General features: G+C 38.1%; 1 protein-coding gene across 6 annotated transcripts in view; it reads right to left on the reverse strand.

The window, feature by feature from the left end:
- Window positions 1-19,587, reverse strand: part of RFWD2 (ring finger and WD repeat domain 2) — a 200,765-nt gene extending 181,178 nt beyond the window's left edge. For 2 of the 6 annotated variants that reach the window (XM_021063675.1, XM_021063677.1), the window contains exon 1: window positions 18,919-19,575. In XM_021063675.1, coding sequence (XP_020919334.1) covers window positions 18,919-19,322 — 404 coding nt within the window. In that variant the 5' untranslated portion in view covers window positions 19,323-19,575. Of the gene's footprint in view, window positions 1-18,918 lie in introns of all 6 variants that reach the window. The other 4 variants (XM_021063680.1, XM_021063679.1, XM_021063674.1 and 1 more) reach the window with 3 other exon arrangements.

Here is a 21,142-nt window from a genome sequence, read left to right on the forward strand (position 1 = left end):
ATACAAAACAGGACCCATATGCATGCTGCCTATAATAGACTCACTTCAGATTTAGAGACATATAGAGCAAAAGTGAGGGGATGGAAATAGGTATTTCCCACCCACAAATGTAAATAAAATGAAACCTGGAGGAATTCTTGCTGTGGCACAGTGGACTAAGGATCTGGCACTACAGCAGCTGTGGCAAAGGTTGCAGCTGAGGCTCAGATTAGATCCTTGGCCTAGGAAGTTCCATATGCCATGGGTGCAGTGAAAGAGAGAGGGAGGGAGGGAGGGAGGAAACTGGAGTAACAATATTTAGATCAGACAAAACTGCCTTTAAAATAAGACTGTTGCAAAATAATAAGAGACAAAGGACACTACAGAATGATCAAGGATCTATCCAGAAGATACAACAATTGTAAATAAATAAATATATATATATATAGAGAGAGAGAGAGAGAGACTCAACCTAGGAGCAATTCAATATATAAGGCAAGTATTATCAGACATAAAAAGGAGAAACTGACAATAACACAGTAACAGTGTGGGACTTTTAACATCCCATTTACATCAATAGACAGATTATCCAGACATAAAACCAATAAAGAAACACAGGCTTTAAATGACACATTAGACTAAATGGACTTCATTGATATTTATAGAGCATCCTACTAGAAAGCAACAGAACACACATACTTTTCTAGTGTACATGAAACACACTTTAGGACAGATCAAGACCTGGGCCACAAAACAATCCTCAGAAATTTTAAGAAAACTAAAATCATATCAAGCATCTTTTCCAACCATAATGCTAAAAGGCTAGAAATCAATTACAAGAAAAAAAAATACACAAAACACAAAAACGCCCAGAAGCTAAACAATAAGCTAGTAAACAACCAATGGATCACTGAAGAAATTAAAGGGGAAATCAAAAATACATATGGATAAATGAACATGAAATCATGACAATCCACAATCTACGGCATGCAGCGAATGCAATTTTAAGAGGTAAGTTTATACAAGCTTACCTCAGAAAACAAGAAAAATCTCAAATAAACAACATAAACTTACACTTAAAGCAACTAGAGAAAGAAGAACAAACAAAACCCAAAGTTAGTAGAAGGAAAGGAATAGTAAAGATCAGAGGAAAATAAATGAAATATAAACTTAAAAAAAATAGAAAAGATAAATGAAACTAAAAGCTGTTTCTTTGAAAAGATAAACAAAATTGGTAAAACTTTAGCTAGACTCATCAAGAAAGAAATGAAGCAAGCCCAAGTCAATAAAATCATAAATGAAAAAGGAAAAAATTTCACACCACAGAAATACAAAGGATCATAAAAGACTACAAGTTACCATATGCCAATCAAATGGACAACCTAGAAAAAATGGAAAAATTCTTAGAAAGGTAAGACATCCCAAGACTGAATCAGAAAGAAATAGAAAACATGAACAGACCAATTACCAGTACTGAAACTGAATCAGTAATTTTAAAACTCCCAACAAACAAAAGTCAAGGACAAATAGCTTGACTTAATATTTTGAGAAGACTTAACACTTAACCTTCTGAAAGGTACCTATCCAAAAAATTGCAAATGAATACTTCTGAATTCATTTTAAGCCACAATCACCCTGATACCAAAACCAGACAAAGATATCACACAAAAAATGAAAATTATAGAAAATATCACTGATAAACATAGACAAAAAAATTCTCAACAAAATACTAGCAAATAACTCCAACAGTCATTAATTAAAAAGATCATACACCATGATCAAGGGGAACTTATCCCAGGGAAGGATTTTTCAATATCTACAAATCAACCCACGGGATACAACACATTAAAAAACTGAATAAAACCCATTATGATCATCTCCATAGATGCAGAAAAAGATTTTGATAAAATTCAACATTCATTTATGGTAAAAACCCTTCAGAAAGTGGGCACAGGGGGAACATAACTCAACATAGACAAGGACATACATGAGAAACCCACAGTCAACATCATACTCGATGGTGAAAAGATGAGAACATTTCCTATAAGATAGGACCCAGAAAAGCATGCCCACTCTTGACACTTCTATTCAACATAGTTTTGGAAGTCCTGGCCAGCAATCAGACAAAAAAAGAAAAAAAAAAGAAATAAAAGGAATGCAAATTGGAACAGAATTAAAATTGTCATTGTTTCCAGATGACACAGAAAATCCTAAAGACACTACCAGAAAACTACTAGGATTAATCAATAAATTTGGTAAAGCTGCTGGATATGAAATTAATACAGAGATCAAGTGCATTTCTATACACTATCAATGAAAAATAAGGAAGAGAAATTAAGGAAACAATCCCATTAATCATGTCATTAAAAAGAGTACAATACCTAGAAATAGACCTATCTATGGAGGCAAAAGACCTTTAAGATGTATACTCCAAAACCTGGAGCTAATGGAAGAAATCAAAGACAACACAAAGACCTGGAAAGATATACTGTGTTCTTGGACTGAAAGAATTGACATTGGTAAAATGATCATACACTCAAGGCAATCTACAGTTTCAATGAAATCCCTATCAAATTACCAATAGCATTTTTCATAGAACTAAAACAAAAAAAAATTTTAATTTGTATGGAAACACAAAAGGCCCTGATTAATGAAAACAACTTGGAGAAAGAAGAATGGAGCCAGAGGAATCAGGTTGCCTGGCCTCAGGCTATATTACAAAGCTACAGTCATCAAAACAGTATGGTATCAGCACAAAATCAGACATATTGATCAATGGAATAGGATAGAAAGCCTTGAAATAAATCTATGCACTTACGGTCATTTAATCTACAACAAAGGAGGCAAGAACATACAATATAAAAGACAGTCTCTTTAATAAGTGGTGCTGGGAGAACTGGACAGCTACATGTAAAAGAATAAAATTAGAACATTCTTTAACACCATATACAAAAAATAAACTCAAAATAGATTAAAGACCTAAAAAGTAAAATCAGATACTATAAAACTCATAGAAGAAAATATAAGCAAAACATTCTTTGACATAAATCACAGCAATAATTTTTTGGATCCATCTCCTAGAATAATAGAAATAAAAGCAAAAATAAACAAATGGGATCTAATTAAACTTAAAAGCTTTTTGCAAGCAAAGGAAACCATAAACAAAAAAAAAAGACAACCTCTGGAATCAGAGAAAATATTTGCAAACAAGGCAACAAAGGGCTTAAATTCCAAAATATACTAATAAACTCATGCAGCCCAACATCAATAAAAACCAAACAACCCAGTCAAAAAATCAGCAGAAGACCTAAATGGACATTTATCCAAAGAAGACATACAGATGGCCAACAGGCACACAAAAAGATGCTCAACATGACTACTTATTAGAGAAATGCAAATCAAAACTGCAATGAGACATTACCTCACGCCAGTCAGAATGGCCATTATTAAACAGTCTAAAATTAATAAATGCTGGAGGGTGTGGAGAAAAGGGAACCCTCCTTCACTGCTGGTGAGAATGTAAATTGGTGTAGCCACTATGGAAACATTATGGAGGTTCCTTAAACTAAAATTAGAGTTGCCATATATGATCCAGCAATCCCTCTCCTGAGCATATACCTGGAAAATAACCTCTAATTTGAAGATATACATGCACCCCAATATTCACAGCAGCACTGTTTACAATAGCCAAGACATGGAAGCAACCTAAATGTCCATCCCCAAATGTATGGATAAACATGTGGTGTATACATACACAACAGAGTATTACTCAACCATAAATATACTGAAATAATACCATTTGCAGCAACTTAGGCCCAAAAATGATCATATTAAGTAAAGTAAATCATCCAGAGAAAGATAAATATATGGTATCACTTAACTTGTAAAATCAACAAATATATACATACAAAAAAAAGAAAGAAAATGACAAAAGTATTGGAAAAAAGGGAAAATTCATGATTAGATAACATTAGAAACCAGGTATTATGAAGAAAAAGTTATTTGAAAGGAGGTGTAAGAACTCAGAAAAGAATCAGAAATTTAAAAAAAGAAAGAACATAAAAGCAAATAAGCATAACGGACACTGATGTAACAAAGTAAGATGGCTATTGTCAGCATCTGATTTTGTAATCACACCCCAGAACTTATGCATACCACAAAGTGACCACACTGGTACTATTCAAACCATTATTAGTGATGATTATTTTGAACTTTTCATCTTGCTATCATTTAATTAAGATAATGATCTTCAGTTGAACCTCGTGAAGAAGACATTTTTACCAACTCCCGAAACTAAGGGCAGATATTACACTGCACTACCTTAAGCTAGCTGAAAGATTATGTGTGTCATTAATTGCATTTAAAAACCAAGACTGCAGAATAGATATACAGAAAATTATGTTTTAAATTTTACTAATTTGTATTTATAAGGCATGTCATCTCAGGCAAAGGTATTATGACAGTCAGTTTGACTCTCAAGTTACACTTTTAATCAAGGCTTTATTTGTACTCTTCCTGACTTTTATATGCATTACCTGCTTCAAAAGGAGCATTCAAACTTACATCAAACGGTACAATAATAATAAATGGTACAATAATAAGAGTATTGCTCAATCCTTATATATTTTGATACTGACACTAATTCCATTATGCTTCTACAAAGTGTGTCAACTGTGTCATAGTAGTACTGGTTCTAACTAGTCAAGCCTTTCACAGGTTAAATACTAAAAAACAACATTATCAAGATAATCAGAGCCAGGCACAATCTAGAGTCATTTAAGTAAATAAGGAGAGGTTACATCTTACCTAACAGGACCAAAGGACCACATTCGTATTTTGCTACCAAATGAGAAATCCTGACAAATACTACCTGATTCTTTTTGGTGATTTTATAATTTACAATGTCCTTGTACATGTATTATATACCTAAACCTTCCAGTCCTATAATGGAATATCACTATATCTCAATGTATAAATGAATAAACATACTCAAACATTTACTTGCCCTTAGTTAAATCTTGGGCTTTAAATTCCAAGTCTAGTGCCTTTTGCTTCATGCTATGATCTCAAAAGATAAAGGAAACAAGTATTTATATGCATCACTGTGACTATGAAATTTAAAATCACTATCAGCATATACAAGACCTTGGAAAAAATCATTTTAAATATGCTGAAATTTATATACATCCTTGAAGAATGAAAAAAACCCAGCAAAGTCAGTAGGCACAAAAATGTTTCTCTTTCCTCTCAAAATGTTCAAAACTTGACATTTCTCTAGCTTCCTCCTTCCCTTTACATCAGCTGCTGTGTGATCATCCCCAAGACATTCTCCATTCTCAACTGGCCCCAAGTGGATTCAGGACTGAAAGACAAGGAAACAAAATGAAAAAGTAAAAAATAAACCTGAAATCCTTTTCCACACCTACACTGACGACACTAGATCCCCAGCACCAGTTTTCAGAGGAGCAGGTAAGTTCCAGCTTCTGTCCATTTATCTCTCTCCTTTTAGTTTCATGTGATACGATAAAAAGCCTTTAAAAACTTAAAGGCCCATTTTAATGGAGATTAAATTTATTTGGCATTTTATAAACAGATTCCTTTCCTATCTCCACTAAAACCTGTGCTTAAATTTGCCTTATGTCACAGAGAATTCTATGAATAAGTCAGGAAAGATAGGAAGAAAAGGAATAGAAGGCAAAGTTTTTAGACTCTATAATTTAATAATGAAAGCTTAAAAAGAGGGGAAGCTATTCAAAATAGCTATGTGCTAGCTTCAGGTGAAGAGGGTTTTGTTTTAAAAATGACATCATGTGGGCACCATGATTAATACAAAAAGCGATAGGCATGGAAAAAGGAGCAGGAGAGACAATCTCTGGTGTCCAACCTCCCCCCAAAAGTAGACTGGATGAAGGAACCAAATATGGCCAAGGAGTGTCATTACTGATTCCTGCCAGTGTGAAAATCACCTCCAATAACACTCTCAATCTCTTCCTGGGTCTTATTGCATTCATGCATTCCCAAGATTTCTCTACTCAAACAGAGCAACAGTTCTAACCATTAAAGGCTCAGAGCTGGAAAAGAATTTTAATTATGCTTATGTAGTTAGAACGTTAAATGGACAACTAGGAGAATTACAGCAAACATCAGCACCAGGCCTCATAAGATCTAGTGTTAGATTCAAGGTGGATCTAGGGACTTGAGTGCACTTTTATGGAATACAGGTCTTCATTAGTGCCCTACAATTAATGTGACTAATGTTTCTTTTTCTGCTGCTCAAACATATCAACTTGATATATACAGCTGACCCTTGAACAACACAGGTTTGACATGTGTAGGTCCACTTATACACAGATTTTATTCAATAATAAATACTATAGTACTACATGGTCTGCAGTTGGTTGAATGTGCAAAAGTGGAGTCTGCAGATATGGAGGGCCAACTATAAATTATAGGTGAATTTTCAATTGGGCAGAGGGTGGATACCTCAACTCCTTTGCTGTTCAAGGCTCAACTATATAGCCCTTTCAGCACCAACACTTCATTAAGGACTTTAATGTAAAAGGGGAGGGGAGTGTTCCTGCTATAGTGCAGCCGGTTAAGGATCTGGCATTGCCTCTTCAGCAGCTTGGGTCACCACTGAGGCACAAGTTCGATCCCCAGCCCAGTGCAGTGGGGTAAGGATCTGGTGTTGCTGCAGCTGTGGCATAGGTCACAAGTGTGGCTAAGATTCAATCCCTAGTTCCCCTAGCCGAGGAACTCCATATGCCATGGGTGCAGCCAAAAAAAAAACAAACAAACAAAAAAAAAAACAATAGGCCAATTCAAGTGGTTTTCTAATTTCAAATTCCTAAGACAGGAAATATGATTGACCCAAAAATATCCTTTCAAGCCAATTCCAACAAGATGTAACTGCTGTATTTTACTCGTATTTCAGAAAAGCACCCATCACAAGCCATTCGGCCACTAGGAAAGATATCAAGTTTACACAGAAGAAAAACATGTGTAGATTCCAATGTAGGAGGGTCTACAGAAACAACAAGTTCTAGTCTGGAAGTATAAACAGAGACAATACCATATCTGTTTCATTAGACAGTATTCCCAGCTCCTTATCAGAGATAAAAGAAATCCCAAACTGTATGGATTTTTTTTTTTTTTTAATAGCCACACCTGTAGTATATGGAAGTTCCTGGGCTAGGGGTCATAACAGAGCTGCAGCTGGGGCCTACACCACAGCTACAGCAACATGGGGTCCGAGCCACATCTGCCACCTACACTGCAGCTTGCAGCAATACCAGATCCTTAACCCACTGAGCAAGGTGAGAATTCGAACCCACATTCTCACAGAGACAACATCAAGTCCTTAACCAGCTGAGCCACAACGGAAACTCCTACATGGATTTTTTTATAATAACTTTTTAAAACAACACATTTTAGTAGTTAAATTTTATTTTACAAATACAGTACTGAATCTAAACTATAACCCAATTAAATTAGTCTTATACTCTTGAACTGAAAACCCAAACACTATACATAATATACACCTCTATAGAAAATGCATTCAACCAGTGAAATTTTGGACCATAACTTTTCTCTGAACTCTAGTCTGGCCACCAAGAAATATCCTACTGACTGACCCAAGTTAACTATTGAAGATCAAAACAGAAACTTTAAAAAATAAGAGAATAACCAATAAGCCCATAAAAAGATACTCAACATCACTAGTCGATAAGGGAATACAAATTAAAACCACAATGAGTGAGATACTATTTTACACCCACTACAGGCTATAATCAAAAAAAAAAAAAAAAAAAAAAAAGAAAGAAAAAGAAAAAAAAAAAGAACAGAAAAATAATACATATTGGTGAAGATGAAGAAAAACTGAAAACCTTGTACACAACGGTGGAAATGTATAATGGTGTAATGGAAAACACTTTGGCAGTTCCTAAAAATGTTAAAACAAAATGACCATATGATGTCAGCAATTACACTCCCAGGTAAATAATGCACAGCCGGGAAAACAATGTTCAAACAAAAATTTCCACATGAATGTTCACAGGAACATTATTCATAATAAATAAAAAATGAAAACAACCCAAATTTCCCTCAACTGAAGAGTGGATAAAAGAAATGTGGTCTATCACTAGAATGGAATATTATTAAGCCATAAAAAGTGATACACATGACAACACGGAGGAATCTTAAACATTATGCTACGTGAAAGAAGCCAGACACAAAATACCATGTACTGCATAATTCCATTTATATGAAACATACAAAACCAGAAAATCTATAGAGACAGAAAGCAAACTAGCAGTTGCCAGGGGAAGAGGAGAGTGACTGCTTAATGGGTATTGGGTTTACTTTTGGTGTGATTAAAATGTTCTGGGACTAGACAGTGGTGATGGCTACACACTGAACTGTACACTTTAAATGGTTTAAATGCTTTTTATGAGGTCTGACTTCTATTTCCCTTAAAAAAAAAAAGAGAGAGAGAGAGAGAGCTTACATTTCTAGCCACAGTAAAGTAACTGGAATGGATCAGAATGGAAGCATACTACTGCAAAATCCTTACACTGTATATGAAATGATACATAACATTTGAAAGTAGAGTGTAAAAAATTTTAAATGAGTGTTGTAAATCTTAGAGCAATACTTTCCCCCAAACACACACACACACACACACACACACACACACCTAGCACTAATAAGTCAACTGTGGAAATAAGAGAAATCTTAAAAATATCAAATTAAACCAAAAGAAGTCTAGAAAGGAAGGGGGGAAAAAAGAGAAAAAAAAATAGAAAAATAGAAGGGACAAACAGAAAACAAAGAGCAAGCAAGACAGACACATAAACCTAAGCACATCATAATTATGCTAAAATGCAAATAGTCTAACCAATCCTATTAAAAGGCAAATTGTCACAGTAAATTAAAAAGACTCAACCATATGCTATCTACAAGAACCCTACTATAAATATTAAAATACAGAAGTAGTGAAGGAGAAAAAAAGCATACCACATAAATACTTAAGAAAGCCAGAGAGGCTACATTAACAGACTAAACAGATTTGAGAACAAATATTATCAGGAATAAGCAAGGGCATTTCAAAATGATAAGGAGATCAATCCAACAACTCTAAATCTGTGTGCCCTACTAAATTTCAAAATATATGAAATGAAAGTTGACAGAACTGTAAGGAGACACAGCAAAAACCACAACTGCAGTTGGAATGGTTAAAGATTTTTAACACTCCTCTTTCAGTAACTGACAGAACAAGTATACACAAAATCAATAGGAATAGACACAGCTTAACAAATCCCCGAACTTGACTATTTGACATTTATAGAATACACCAGCCTACACAGAGCAGAATACTCATTTATTCAAGTGCATATGGAACATTAACCAAGATAAAGCTTATGATGGACCATGAAACAAATCTCAATAAATTTAAAAGAACTGAATTCAAACAAATCATATTCTCTGAAAAAAAGCTGAATTATACTTGAAGTCAATAACAGAATGATATCTAGAAAATTCTCATTTAGAAACTAAACAACAGGAGTTCGTGTTGTGGCTCCATGGGTTGAGGACCCAATGTTGTCTCTATGAGGATGTGGGTTCAAACCCTGCCCGCCCTCAGTGGGTTAAGAATCTGGCATTGCTACAACTAGGTCACAGATGCACCACAGCTCCAATTCAAACCCTAACCCTGGAACTTCCATAAACTGCAGGTGCAGCCATTAAAAAAAAAAAAAAAAGAAAGAAAGAAAAAAAAGAAAGAAAGAAATTAAACAATGTATTTCTAAATAATTCATTGTTCAAATAAGAAACCGCAATGGAAATGATAAAGTATTTTGAACTAAATGAAAATTAACACAGGGATTAGAAAGGGAAATTGACAGAATTAAACATTTTTCTTAGAAAAGAACAAAATAATCTAAACTTCTGTATTCAGAAAGCAGAAAAAGAAGATGCAACTCAAAGCAGAATAATATAGCCAAGTATCAGTAAAATAGAAAATGGACAAACATATAGAAAATCAATAATACCAAAGCCAGTTATTTTAAGATTAATAAAACTGATAATCCTCTAGCCTATCAGAGGAAAAAAAGAGAAAACACAAATTATCAGTATCAGGAATGAAAGAAAGGATATCCCTCCAAATCCTATAAATATTTAAAGCATAATGTATTTGTATGAAACTTATGCCAATAAATTCAAAATGGACAAATCCTTTAGCAGACAAATTACCAAAGCAGAAATAAAGAATTTGATGGAGTTCCGTGGTGGCTGAACAGGTTAAGGATTTGGCGTTGTCACTGGTGTGGCTTGAGTCGCTGCTGTGGCACGGTTCAATTCCTGGCCTGGGAATTTCCACATGCCACAGGTGTGGCGAAATAAATAAATAAATAAATAAGAAGTAAAGAACCTGAATAGCCCTTTATCAATTAAAGAAACTTAAGTAGTAAATACAAACCTTTCCTCAAAAACTATGGTGTCATGGGTGAATTCTACCAGACACTTAAGGAAGAAACATAACAAGTCCACAAACTCTTTCAGAAAATAGAGAACATTTCCCATTTCTTTAAAAGTCCAGCATCACTCTCTATGTGATGGGCTGAATTGCAGCTTCTTTCAGATCAGTATTTTGAAATCCTAGCCCTGGGTACCTCAGAAGATCTTTTGGAGATTGGGCCTTAAAAAGGTAATTAAGGTAAAATGAGGTCATGTACGCAGGACCTAATACCAAATGACTTGTGTCCTTACGAGAGATTAGAATACAGACAGCACACGGACCAAGGGACAAACATGTGAAGACACACTGAGAGGTGGCCATCAGTAAGCCAAAGAAAGGCCTCAGAAGAATCCAAACCTGCCAACACCTTGATATTGGACCTCAAGCCTCTAAAACTATGAGAAAACAAATCTCTGTTGTTTAAGCTACCCACTTATGGCAGCCCTAGCAAACTAATAAATACCAAAACCTATAAATATACATGTATATTATAGGAAAAACATAGATCAATATCACTCATAAACAAAAATGCAAAATATCTCTTTAGAAATTAGTAAATAAGTGGCTCGGATCCCAAGTTGCTGTAGCTGTGGTGTAGGCTGGCAGCAACAGGTCTGATTTGACCCATAGCCTAGGAACTTCCACATGCCACACCTGTGGCCCAAAAAAACCTCCACAAACTAAAAAACAAAAAAACCCCACACACAGGCAAAAAACAAAGAAAACAAAAAAGAAATTGAAATTAAAATAACATTTACAACAGCCATCAAAAAAAAGCTTAACAAAATATGTGCAAGATTCTATACCTGAAAACTATAAAACATTAGGAGAAATTAAAGACCTAAATAAGTGGAGAAATATACTACACTTATGGCTCAAGGATTCAATATTAAGATGTCAAATCTTCCTAAACTGAGTCACAGATTCAAAGTAACCCAAATTAAAATCCTAGCATGCTTTTTTAAAGTAAGCAAATTCTAAAATCTATGTGGAAATGCAAACATCCTAAATAACTAAACCAACTTTGAAACAGAGGAACAAATTTTACACTATGTGACTTCAAGATTTACGATGATACAGTAATCAAGACAGTATAGTATCGGCATAAGGATAAACACATACTGACCAATGGAACAAAGACTCCAGAAATAAACTTGAACATATTAATTAACTTTTGAGAAAGGTTCCAAGAAAATTCAGTGAATGAAGATGGTCTTTTCAACAAATAGATGCTATAATAACTGAACATCTATAGTGGAGGGGAAAAAATCTCCAACCCTTACCACACACTGTATATAAAAACATGAAATGACTATAAACCTAGTCACAAAAAAAACTATAGCTTGTAGAATATACAGGAAGACTTAGACAACAATTTCTTAGAACACAAAAGTCATAGAGAAAAAAAATCCATAAATTTAAAACTTTTGCACTTCAAAAGACACTGCTAAGAAAACTAAAAAATAAACAAGAGTGGGGAAAAAAAAATCACAACTGACAAAAGACTTGCAGCCATAAAATATAACGAACTCTTACAACTCAAGACAATTTACGAGAAAAAAAGCCAAAGATTAGAAGAAACGCTTTATAAAGATGTACACATGGAAATAAGCACAAGTAAGTATGCTTAACATCATGTCATTAAGAAAATGAAAATAAAGATACCACTGCATACACCCACTAAAATGTCTTAAATTCTAAAGACTGAAAACAAGTGTTTGGCAAAGAGTGGAACTGAAACTCTTATACACTGCTGGCAGAAATGCAAAATGATACAGTCACTTTAGGAAACTGTTTTGCAGTTTCTTATAATTTTAAGCATACACTTGGCCATACAACCCAGCAATACACTCCTAGATATTTACCCCAGGGATGTGAAGACATGTCCACACAGAAACTTGAATGTGAATGTTTACAACAGCTTTCTTCAACAATCACCAAAAACTTCAGAAACAAAGAAACTCAAATATCTTTTAACTAATGAATATATAAATGTTATATCCGTATAATAGAATACTACTCACCAATTAAAAGTAGAGAATCATTCGAAATTAGTGAATCTTTAAAACATCACATCAAATGAAAGATATCACACACAAAAAACTACATATTGAACAATTCCATTAATACAAAATCCTAGACAAAGCAAATGTTTGAAAACACATCACTGACCTCTAGGTGTCAGAGGTGAGGGCAGAAGACAGAGTGCAAAGCTGTCACACAGTGAACTTTCTAGAGTAAATGTTCTACATCTTGATTAGAGTGATTACGTAGATGTATTCATTTGCCAAACTCAGTGAACTATACTGGTGACTTCTATTATATACAAATTATATCTTTTTTGTCCCCCTCCCCCACCATCAGTATGCAGAAGTTCCCAAGCCAAGGAAAGAACCCACTGTGACAGGTGTGGGATCAAACCCACACCTCATCAGTGACCCGAGCAGCTGCAAAGGCAATGCTGGACCCTTAGCCCACTGAGCCACAATGGGGACTCCAAGACAAATAATTTTTTTTTTCTTTTTTGGCCACCCCAAAGTATATGGAGTTCCAGAGCCAGGAACCAGATCCAAGTTGCTGTTACAACCTATGAAGCAGCTCTGGCAACACTGGATCCTTAACCCACTGCACAGGGCCAGGACTCAAACCTGTGTCCCAGTGCTCCAGAGACACAGCCAATCCCACTATTCTGCTGCACCGTGAGGGGAACTCCCAAAACAAATAATTTTTTTTTAATTTGTTCTTTCATCAAAAATAATATACATATGCAAGGAGAAGAAGAGTGAATAAGGTTTAAGATTGTGGTTGCTTTAATCAATAACAATTCTTAGATGGAATATGATCACCTAAGTAATGCTGGTTTATTACCAGGAAAATATTATAAAAGGAAAAGGTAGTTAGCTACTAATCAATACACTCTTTAGTAATGAACTACTGCTGTACAAGTACAACCCTCTCAATTTGTAGACCAGAATTCAAATTAACAATCTTTCATATCCTGCTTCATAATCTTCTTTATGCTGTCATTTGATTCACCTAAGTCTTCCGCTGACAACAATGCTCATGACCCACCATCCGATAGTCAGGAAACCATAATGAATTGCTATGATTTGACATTACCTTCTTGGAGTTCCCATTGTGGCTCAGTGGAAATGAATTTGACTAGGAACTATAAGGTTGCGGGTTTGATCCCTGGCCTCACTCAGTGGGTTAAGTCTTTGGCGCTGCTGTGAGCTGTGGTGTAGGTCACAGATATGGCTCAGATCTGGTGTTGCTGTGGCTCTGATGCAGGCCAGTGGCTACAGCTCCGATTAGACCCCTAGCCTGGGAACCTCCATATGCCAGGAGTGCGGCCCTAAAAAACAGAAAAAAACAAAAAACAAAAAAAACTGACATTATCTTCTTCAGAGTATATACCTTTCTTTCATCATTACTGTTATCCAAATGGCACATGTATTATAAAGCAAAAGAATCACCAAGTTTCAGTTCTGCAGATTCAAGGAAATTATTGACCGATGTTACTATAATAATAATGTAGTAAATTCTTACGTTTATTTCAATATTTGAATATGCTTAACAGCTCTTTAAATTATTTAGTCCTATTTATAGACTCAAAATGGTCTTAAAATGTGACCATTTCACTTACATGTTCCACTTACTTTCCTAACTATCAGAGGGGAAACTGTATCCCATAATTTAGTGACTTTCAAAAACACTTCACATATATATCACTGTGATGTATACCTGAAACACTGTAAATCAACTATACTTCAGTTTAAAAAAAGTCTTAAACAAAAACAAAAATTTTCCACCCTCATATGCAGTAAGCTATACATTGTACATACATTGTGCATAAATAAGTAACGAAAAGTTTCTTCAAACTTATCTTTATCATGACAGATTCATGATATCTCCTATTTTATTTCACTTTTTAACAGTTTGTATTAGCAGGAAATGGTCAATAGATTTCATCTTTAGGGTTAAATGTGATTAATAGAGAGTTGCTGCTTAGAGTGCTATGTTGAGGACTGTGAGACAACATTTGAATTCAGAGGAGATTTTGACATCTGCCATAGTACTAAGAGAAGCAATAATGCCAGGACGTGATAACTATAATTATGTGACTAAAAGTCTTTCTTCACTTTAAATCAGGAGCTCCTTCAGGACAGTCTAATGTTAATAGTTTGACATGAGAGGTAGTCACATAGTTAATAAATGGTAGAGAGACTTAACATAGATTCTACCTTTTCATCAGGAAGAGTTAACCTTCCTTACAAGGGGCTATCTACTTAAAAATACGTATTTCTGCTACAATTTAGAAAATATCTGGAGGAGTTCCCACTGTGGCACAGTGGAAATGAATCTGACTAGTATCCATGAGGATGTGGGTTCGACCCGTGGCCTTGCTCAGTGGATTAAGGATCCAGCATTGCCGTGAGCTGTGGTGTAGGTTACAGACACGGCTCAGATCCCAAGTTGCTATGGTTGTGGGGTAGGCTGGCAGCAGTAGCTCTGATTTAATCCTCGGCCTGGGAACTTCCATATGCCCCACAGGTGCAGCCTTAAAAAGCAAAAAAAAAAAAAAAAAAAAAAAAAAAAGACTATCTGGAACTTGAAAAGGTAGAAAAGATCACTTCAAGCAGTTGTTCAGGCTAATGCATTGGCAGTAGTAATGTGATAGAATAAAAGAAAGAAGTCTTCCAAATACAGGCTAGACTCATAGTTTAGTTAAATGGATCATGTATGAAAAATCAAAGTAACAAAGATTTTCTTTGAATGTCAGAGATCTATCCAGCCTAAAACTGTATACGACTCTCAACTGTAGTACAGATTTTCCATTTATAAACACTGTTAGAATTACCTGAAACATATTTTCAATCCTTTGTACGAAAGAAATATTAAAGTGAAAACTATAAATCCCTAAAATGTTCATCAATTCTGCAATTAAGTATTTGCCTTCAAATATAAGTCAGGTGAGGCCGATATGTGTTACTAATAATTAGGCATTTGATTTTAAATCAACTCTTCACAAGGAGGGGAAGAGGACAAGTCATTATCACCAAGGGAGCTTCTGCAAACTACACTGCCCACTCCAGCCTCCAATTCTGTTTCGTCTTCTTGGGAAATAGACAGGCAGACAGGCAAGAAGAGGGAATGATTAAGGATAAAAACATTTAAATCCTGTGATTATGAAACAGCTGTTTCCCTCCAATCTACCACATTTAAGAATTACAAGGTTAAATACATGTACTTATAGATGTGAATGTTTTTAATGCCATACCAAAAAAGCACTATATTGAGAACTGGGAGATTTGCGTTTACATTTTGTCCCTCAGCTGTCCAATCTGAAACCAAGTTACTTAACTTCTCTGTACCGCTGTGAGAATACAATTATATTAGTATTATATTAAAACTGGAAGTTCTATATAACTGCACAAAATTGCTCTAGGATAAAATGAAAAATGAAGTATAGACTTCATTTTAAAAGTATATCTTTAAAATGTGATGAATAAAGCATTATCATCATTATTCAAACTTAAGCCTCATTTAGATGTAAAAGCTTAGAGTAATTTGGATTTGGTTCACAGTATGACCTTGAAGCAAAGCAGGCCAACCACCCAGAGCCAATTAGAAATGAAAAGTATTCCTTGGGCCTTGCCTAATCCTTATCTTCCTACCCCAAAGGCTTGGCCAAATCAAATAAAGCTTAAGAATCAAGAAAGTTGATTCCCATTAATGAATTCTTCTGAATATTCAACCTCAACAGAAAAAGAAACAACAAACTATGAGATTCTTACAAAGTCAAATATTTGGGACTTTTTTTTTTTTTGGCCACCTGTGGCATGCCTAAGTCCCCAGGCCAGCGATCAAACCCAAGCCACAACAGTGACAACACCAAGTTCTTAATTGCTAGGCCACCAGGAAACTCCAAATCCTTACAATTTTTTGTTTGTTTGTTTTTTGTTATTGTCTTTTTAGGGCTGCACTCACGGCATATGGAAGTTCCCAGACTAGGGGTCGAATCGGAGCTGTAAGCAGCCACAGCAATGTGTTCCAAGATGCATCTTTGACCTACACCACAGCTCACGGCAATGCTGGATCCTTGACCCACTGAACAAGGCCCAGGGATAGAACCCACGTCCTCATGGATACTAGCTGGGTTCACTACCGCTGAGCCACTACAAGAACACCCTATAACTTTTACCTACAGATTCTCACTGGACACTTCCACTTGGAATATAAATGAAAGCAAAAAAATCTAAACTACAGGGTAAAAACTTAGAGACTGGATTTTAATTTTTAAAAATTAGGTAACAATGGAGTTCCCGTTGGGGTGCAGCGGAAACAAATGCGACTAGGAACCATGAAGTTGAGGGTTCGACCCCTGGCCTCGCTCAGTGGATTAAGGATCCAGCATTGCTGTGAGCTGTGGTATAGGTCACAGATGCGGCTCGGATCTGCTGTGGCTGTGGCATAGGCTGGCAGCTGTAGCTCCAATTAGACCCCTAGCCTGGGAACCTCCATAAATAAATAAATAAATAAACATTAGGTAACAAACTAATAGAAATTTTAATAACCTTACCCCTAAAAATTTTTATAGTAGGAGTTCCCACTGGGGGGCAGTGGGTTAAGAACCAGACTGAAGCAGCTCAGGTGGCAGTGGAGGTGCGGATTCAATCCCCGGCCCACTACAGTGGGTTAAAGGATCTGGCACTGAGGCAGCTATGGCATAGGTTAGAGCTGTGGCTCAATCCTTGGCTGGGGTACTTCCATAAGTCACGGGTGTGGCCATAAAAATAAAATAAAAATAAGTGCCAGCTGCTCATACTCCATCCGTCTCCAATCCCCTACAAAATGACTTAAAGTATAATGAAGTGTTTACAGTGCCTGGCAGACAGTGAACGCGAAATAAATATCTGTTGAATGAATGACTGATTCCCTTATTTCTCACACCCTTTACACTATTTTAGAGTACCTATATGGATAACAACACGTTTGTTTTCTTTTAGCCTATGGAAAACTGAAATGCAAATGGCGGCTAACAAGACAAATTCTGCAAACCCTCACCTTGTTTCATTAGCTTCTACCTTATCATATGGCATTCTCTGCTGGTTAAGAACACAAACACCTCTTAGTTCCAACCATAAACTACTTAAATTATTTATAAATAACAATTATAATTATAGCCCACTTTCAGCGAAAAATGAATCAATTCTGAATCCAAAGTTATTTATGACAAATGCAAAAATATGCATGACATTTTCACTGCAAGAACTAAAAACTGTAAGTCTAATCAATAACTTTCTTATAGTTCCAACTTCTAGCCCTATCATAGTTAATGACAACAATTCAGATCATCTTCAACCCTGAAGTGAATCAACTTCCCCTACAATGACAGTGCAAGTCAACTTCCTACATCACTAATATTCTATCGGCAATTTTCTCCAGAGGAAAAGCACAAAATCCTACCAGTTCTCACTCAGCTACAAGCAATTCCTTTCTCGTAATCCTACCACTTGGATTGGGTTGTAGATACAAAACCCAATGAAAATTCCCAAACACTCTCCAGCAAGACAATCAACTCCATCTTTCACTTATCAAGGATAACCTCTCTATGCCAAAAGTTGTAACTGTGTATCATTCAAGACTCTATGATGACAATTCCTAGTGTTTCTCAAATCCGAAGTTTCAGTATACTCTAATGTGTTAATACAAATGTAATACAGTTGCATCTGACACACGAATGACAAATATAAATGTGGTCCCCTCTTTCAAGACGTTCAGCTGAGAGGTGGAATTCTTTGGTGAACAGACTTCCTTGACTACAGGAGCGTCAACAACAGATTTAAAAGTGACCCAGCCTCTGAAGTGGGAGGAGATATTTACACGGACACACGATGGATATTTACATCAAATACTACTTCCCTTTAAACATCCATGTTTAGAGTACCATCCACCATACTTCCAATAAGAAAATTTTGACCACCAACTCCCTCCCTCAGCATCCCGGGAACCTTAAGCCTCTCTCTCTGTACAAGTTTTAATTAACCTCAACGAGCAATCCGGACTGACAGGGTGCCTAATTCCTCAGATAGCCAGAAAACGCAAGGCCCAACCTCCGTGCCCAACTTTCTCCTTTTCTGTACAGCAATTTATTTGACCTTCCATCGCTCCCCTTATTTATTACTCCCTAAACTCCCTCCACTTCTCCCCACCAGCATCGACGTCTTTAATACCTCCATCCTGCCATCCTGCCTCGGGACTCCCCCACCTCTCCTCACCAACCCCTGCAAACGCTCGGATCCCTCTGCAGACACCGCCACAGAGCCCAACACACCGCCCTCACCCCGGACCCCAGCCGCCCCAACAGCAGAAAGTCCTAAGGTAGAGAGAGGCAGAAGGCTGCTCGTCCAACGCACCAGACGAAGTCGTTGCTTTTGTCCTCATAGGAGTTGATGAGCCCGTTGCACAGGGGGGCGAGCAGAGGTCGCTTCCTGCTGCCGCTGCCTAGGCTGGAGCTGCTCCCTCCTACGCCAGCGCTGGGCCTGGCGGCGCAGCTCAGCCGGGACAGGCCCGCGGACACCGCCCCGGCGCTGCCGGACACGGCGGCCGCCACCAGCACAGGCCGCACCGGGCCCCCGAGGCCGCCAGAGCCCGCGGCCTGGGCCGCCCCGCCGGACCCCAGCGCCGCCGCCGAAGCTGCCAAGGAAGGGGGCGACGGGGAAGAGGATAAGGACGAGGAGGCGGAAGTCACCGAGGAGGCCGCCGAGGAGCCAGGGCTGGTCCCTGCGGAGCCCGAACCGACCTGGCGGCTCCCAGACATCGTGACTCCCTCCCCTCCGGACGGGCGCTCGGAGGAGAGGGACCTGCCGCCGCCTCCCTCCCCTCCGCCTCAGCGCATCCTGAGGACGAGCGACGCGCCGGGAGGTGGGGCTGAGAAACAATAAAGTTGATTTTTGTTAGGCAACCACACAGCAGCGTCCGGCGGGAGGGGGCGGAGGGAACTATTAAAGCAGAGCAGGAACCACTACCGCTCTCGAGGCCGCCGCCGCCGCCGCGATCACCGCCGCAGCCAACCCGGGCGCGCCGTGGGCCGGCCGTGCGCGCGCGCGAGCGGCGGAAGGGGCGGGAGCGGCGGGGGATACAACTTTAGACGCGCCCGCTGCCGGGGCGGTGCTCAGACACGCACGGCGCTCAGACACGCACAGCGCTCCCTGGGCGACGGCGGCCTAGCAACGACCGCTGCCCTCATCGAGAGCTGGTTTCCTTCGTGACGCGCCCGAGGGCAGGGCTGTCTTAAGGGGTGAAAGGGCTGCGGAGAGAGAGGAATGGATGGCAGTGGTGGCCGAGCGGTTTGGCGGAGGGGGAAGATGAGGAGCGCTCCAAAAGCGACTGCGCAGGCGCACCCTGGGCTCCGACCCTCGCAGGTTACCCAGGGTCCCAGCTCCAGGGGAAGAGGAGCGGCGCTGGCGGTGAGTCGCTGCACCACGCATGCGTGGCAGCGAGCCGCATTCCTGAACGTGGGCAGGGAGCGGTCGCTGCTGACTGGAAGGCGGCAGTGTGACCCAGTAGCTATGGCACAGCAGGTGCTTCCGAATCCGGGATTGGAGGCTCTGAAGCCTAGGACACACAGAAGGAACCTAGAAGCTCTGAGCAGTTGAAAAGAGCAGTGGACTAAGAGTCAAGGACTCTGGGCTATGCTTTAACCATTCCATAGTTTTGAAGTCAGTGAATAGTGCTTCGTAAATTACAAACATTATGGAAAGTTTATGGGTTCGACTATGATCTCTTGGATTTTGAAAAGTTATTTACCAAGTTAAGTATAAACATGAAAAAGCAAATTGTATTTAATCGGAACACAACTCGGTTAAAGCCCACATCTAACGTGGATTTGATGTGATTTCTATCACAAAACAAGGAAACCTAGCAGTTAATACCACCAGAAGATGCGATTTCTGGTAGGCTTTTTCGAATACTGAAAGTTGATTTCAGTTTTTCATTTGCCACTTTGAAACTCCCTAAGATTCTGGGAGATATAAATTAGAAACAACTAAACTGGAATTTTCGGTATCCCTTCCAACTCTATTATCTTGTGATTCTTAGAGGGAAAGATCTCTGATTTAATTCTGTCCTGGGTATTGAAGACTATAGTGCAACTATATGCACCTTTCCCTAGGAACACCTGTCCATGCTGAAGGGACAGCGCCAGAGAAGGCTGAGCCATTTACCTGGCAGTGAACTTGCATAAAGGTGCGAACCTACTGAGGACTGCCTTAGCCGCTCACCTGGAATTCCCAGCTCAAGTTTCTGCTCAGAATAATGATAGGTATGAGCATATCAGATTTCCAAGAACCATCTCCCTTTTATGAGCATTGCATTTTCCAACTTTGTTTAAATTCACTTTCAAGAGCCAACTGATGTGAAGCTTTACTGACTCCTAGGCAGGAAGAGTTGCACCCTCATTTCTGCTCCTAGAATATTTTGTTTGCACATATAATGTATTTTAGTGGTGTATATGTTTGTCTTCCACTAGCCTATCAGCTTCAGCTTTGTGCTCCTAACATGTAACACAATACTTGACCTATGATAAGTGCCTGTAGGGGTAAAAGAGTTTATATGGGGGAGCCATACTTTAAAGAGCCT

This window comes from Sus scrofa, chromosome 9 (assembly GCF_000003025.6).
Source record: "Sus scrofa isolate TJ Tabasco breed Duroc chromosome 9, Sscrofa11.1, whole genome shotgun sequence".
Taxonomy (NCBI): Eukaryota; Metazoa; Chordata; class Mammalia; order Artiodactyla; family Suidae; genus Sus; species Sus scrofa.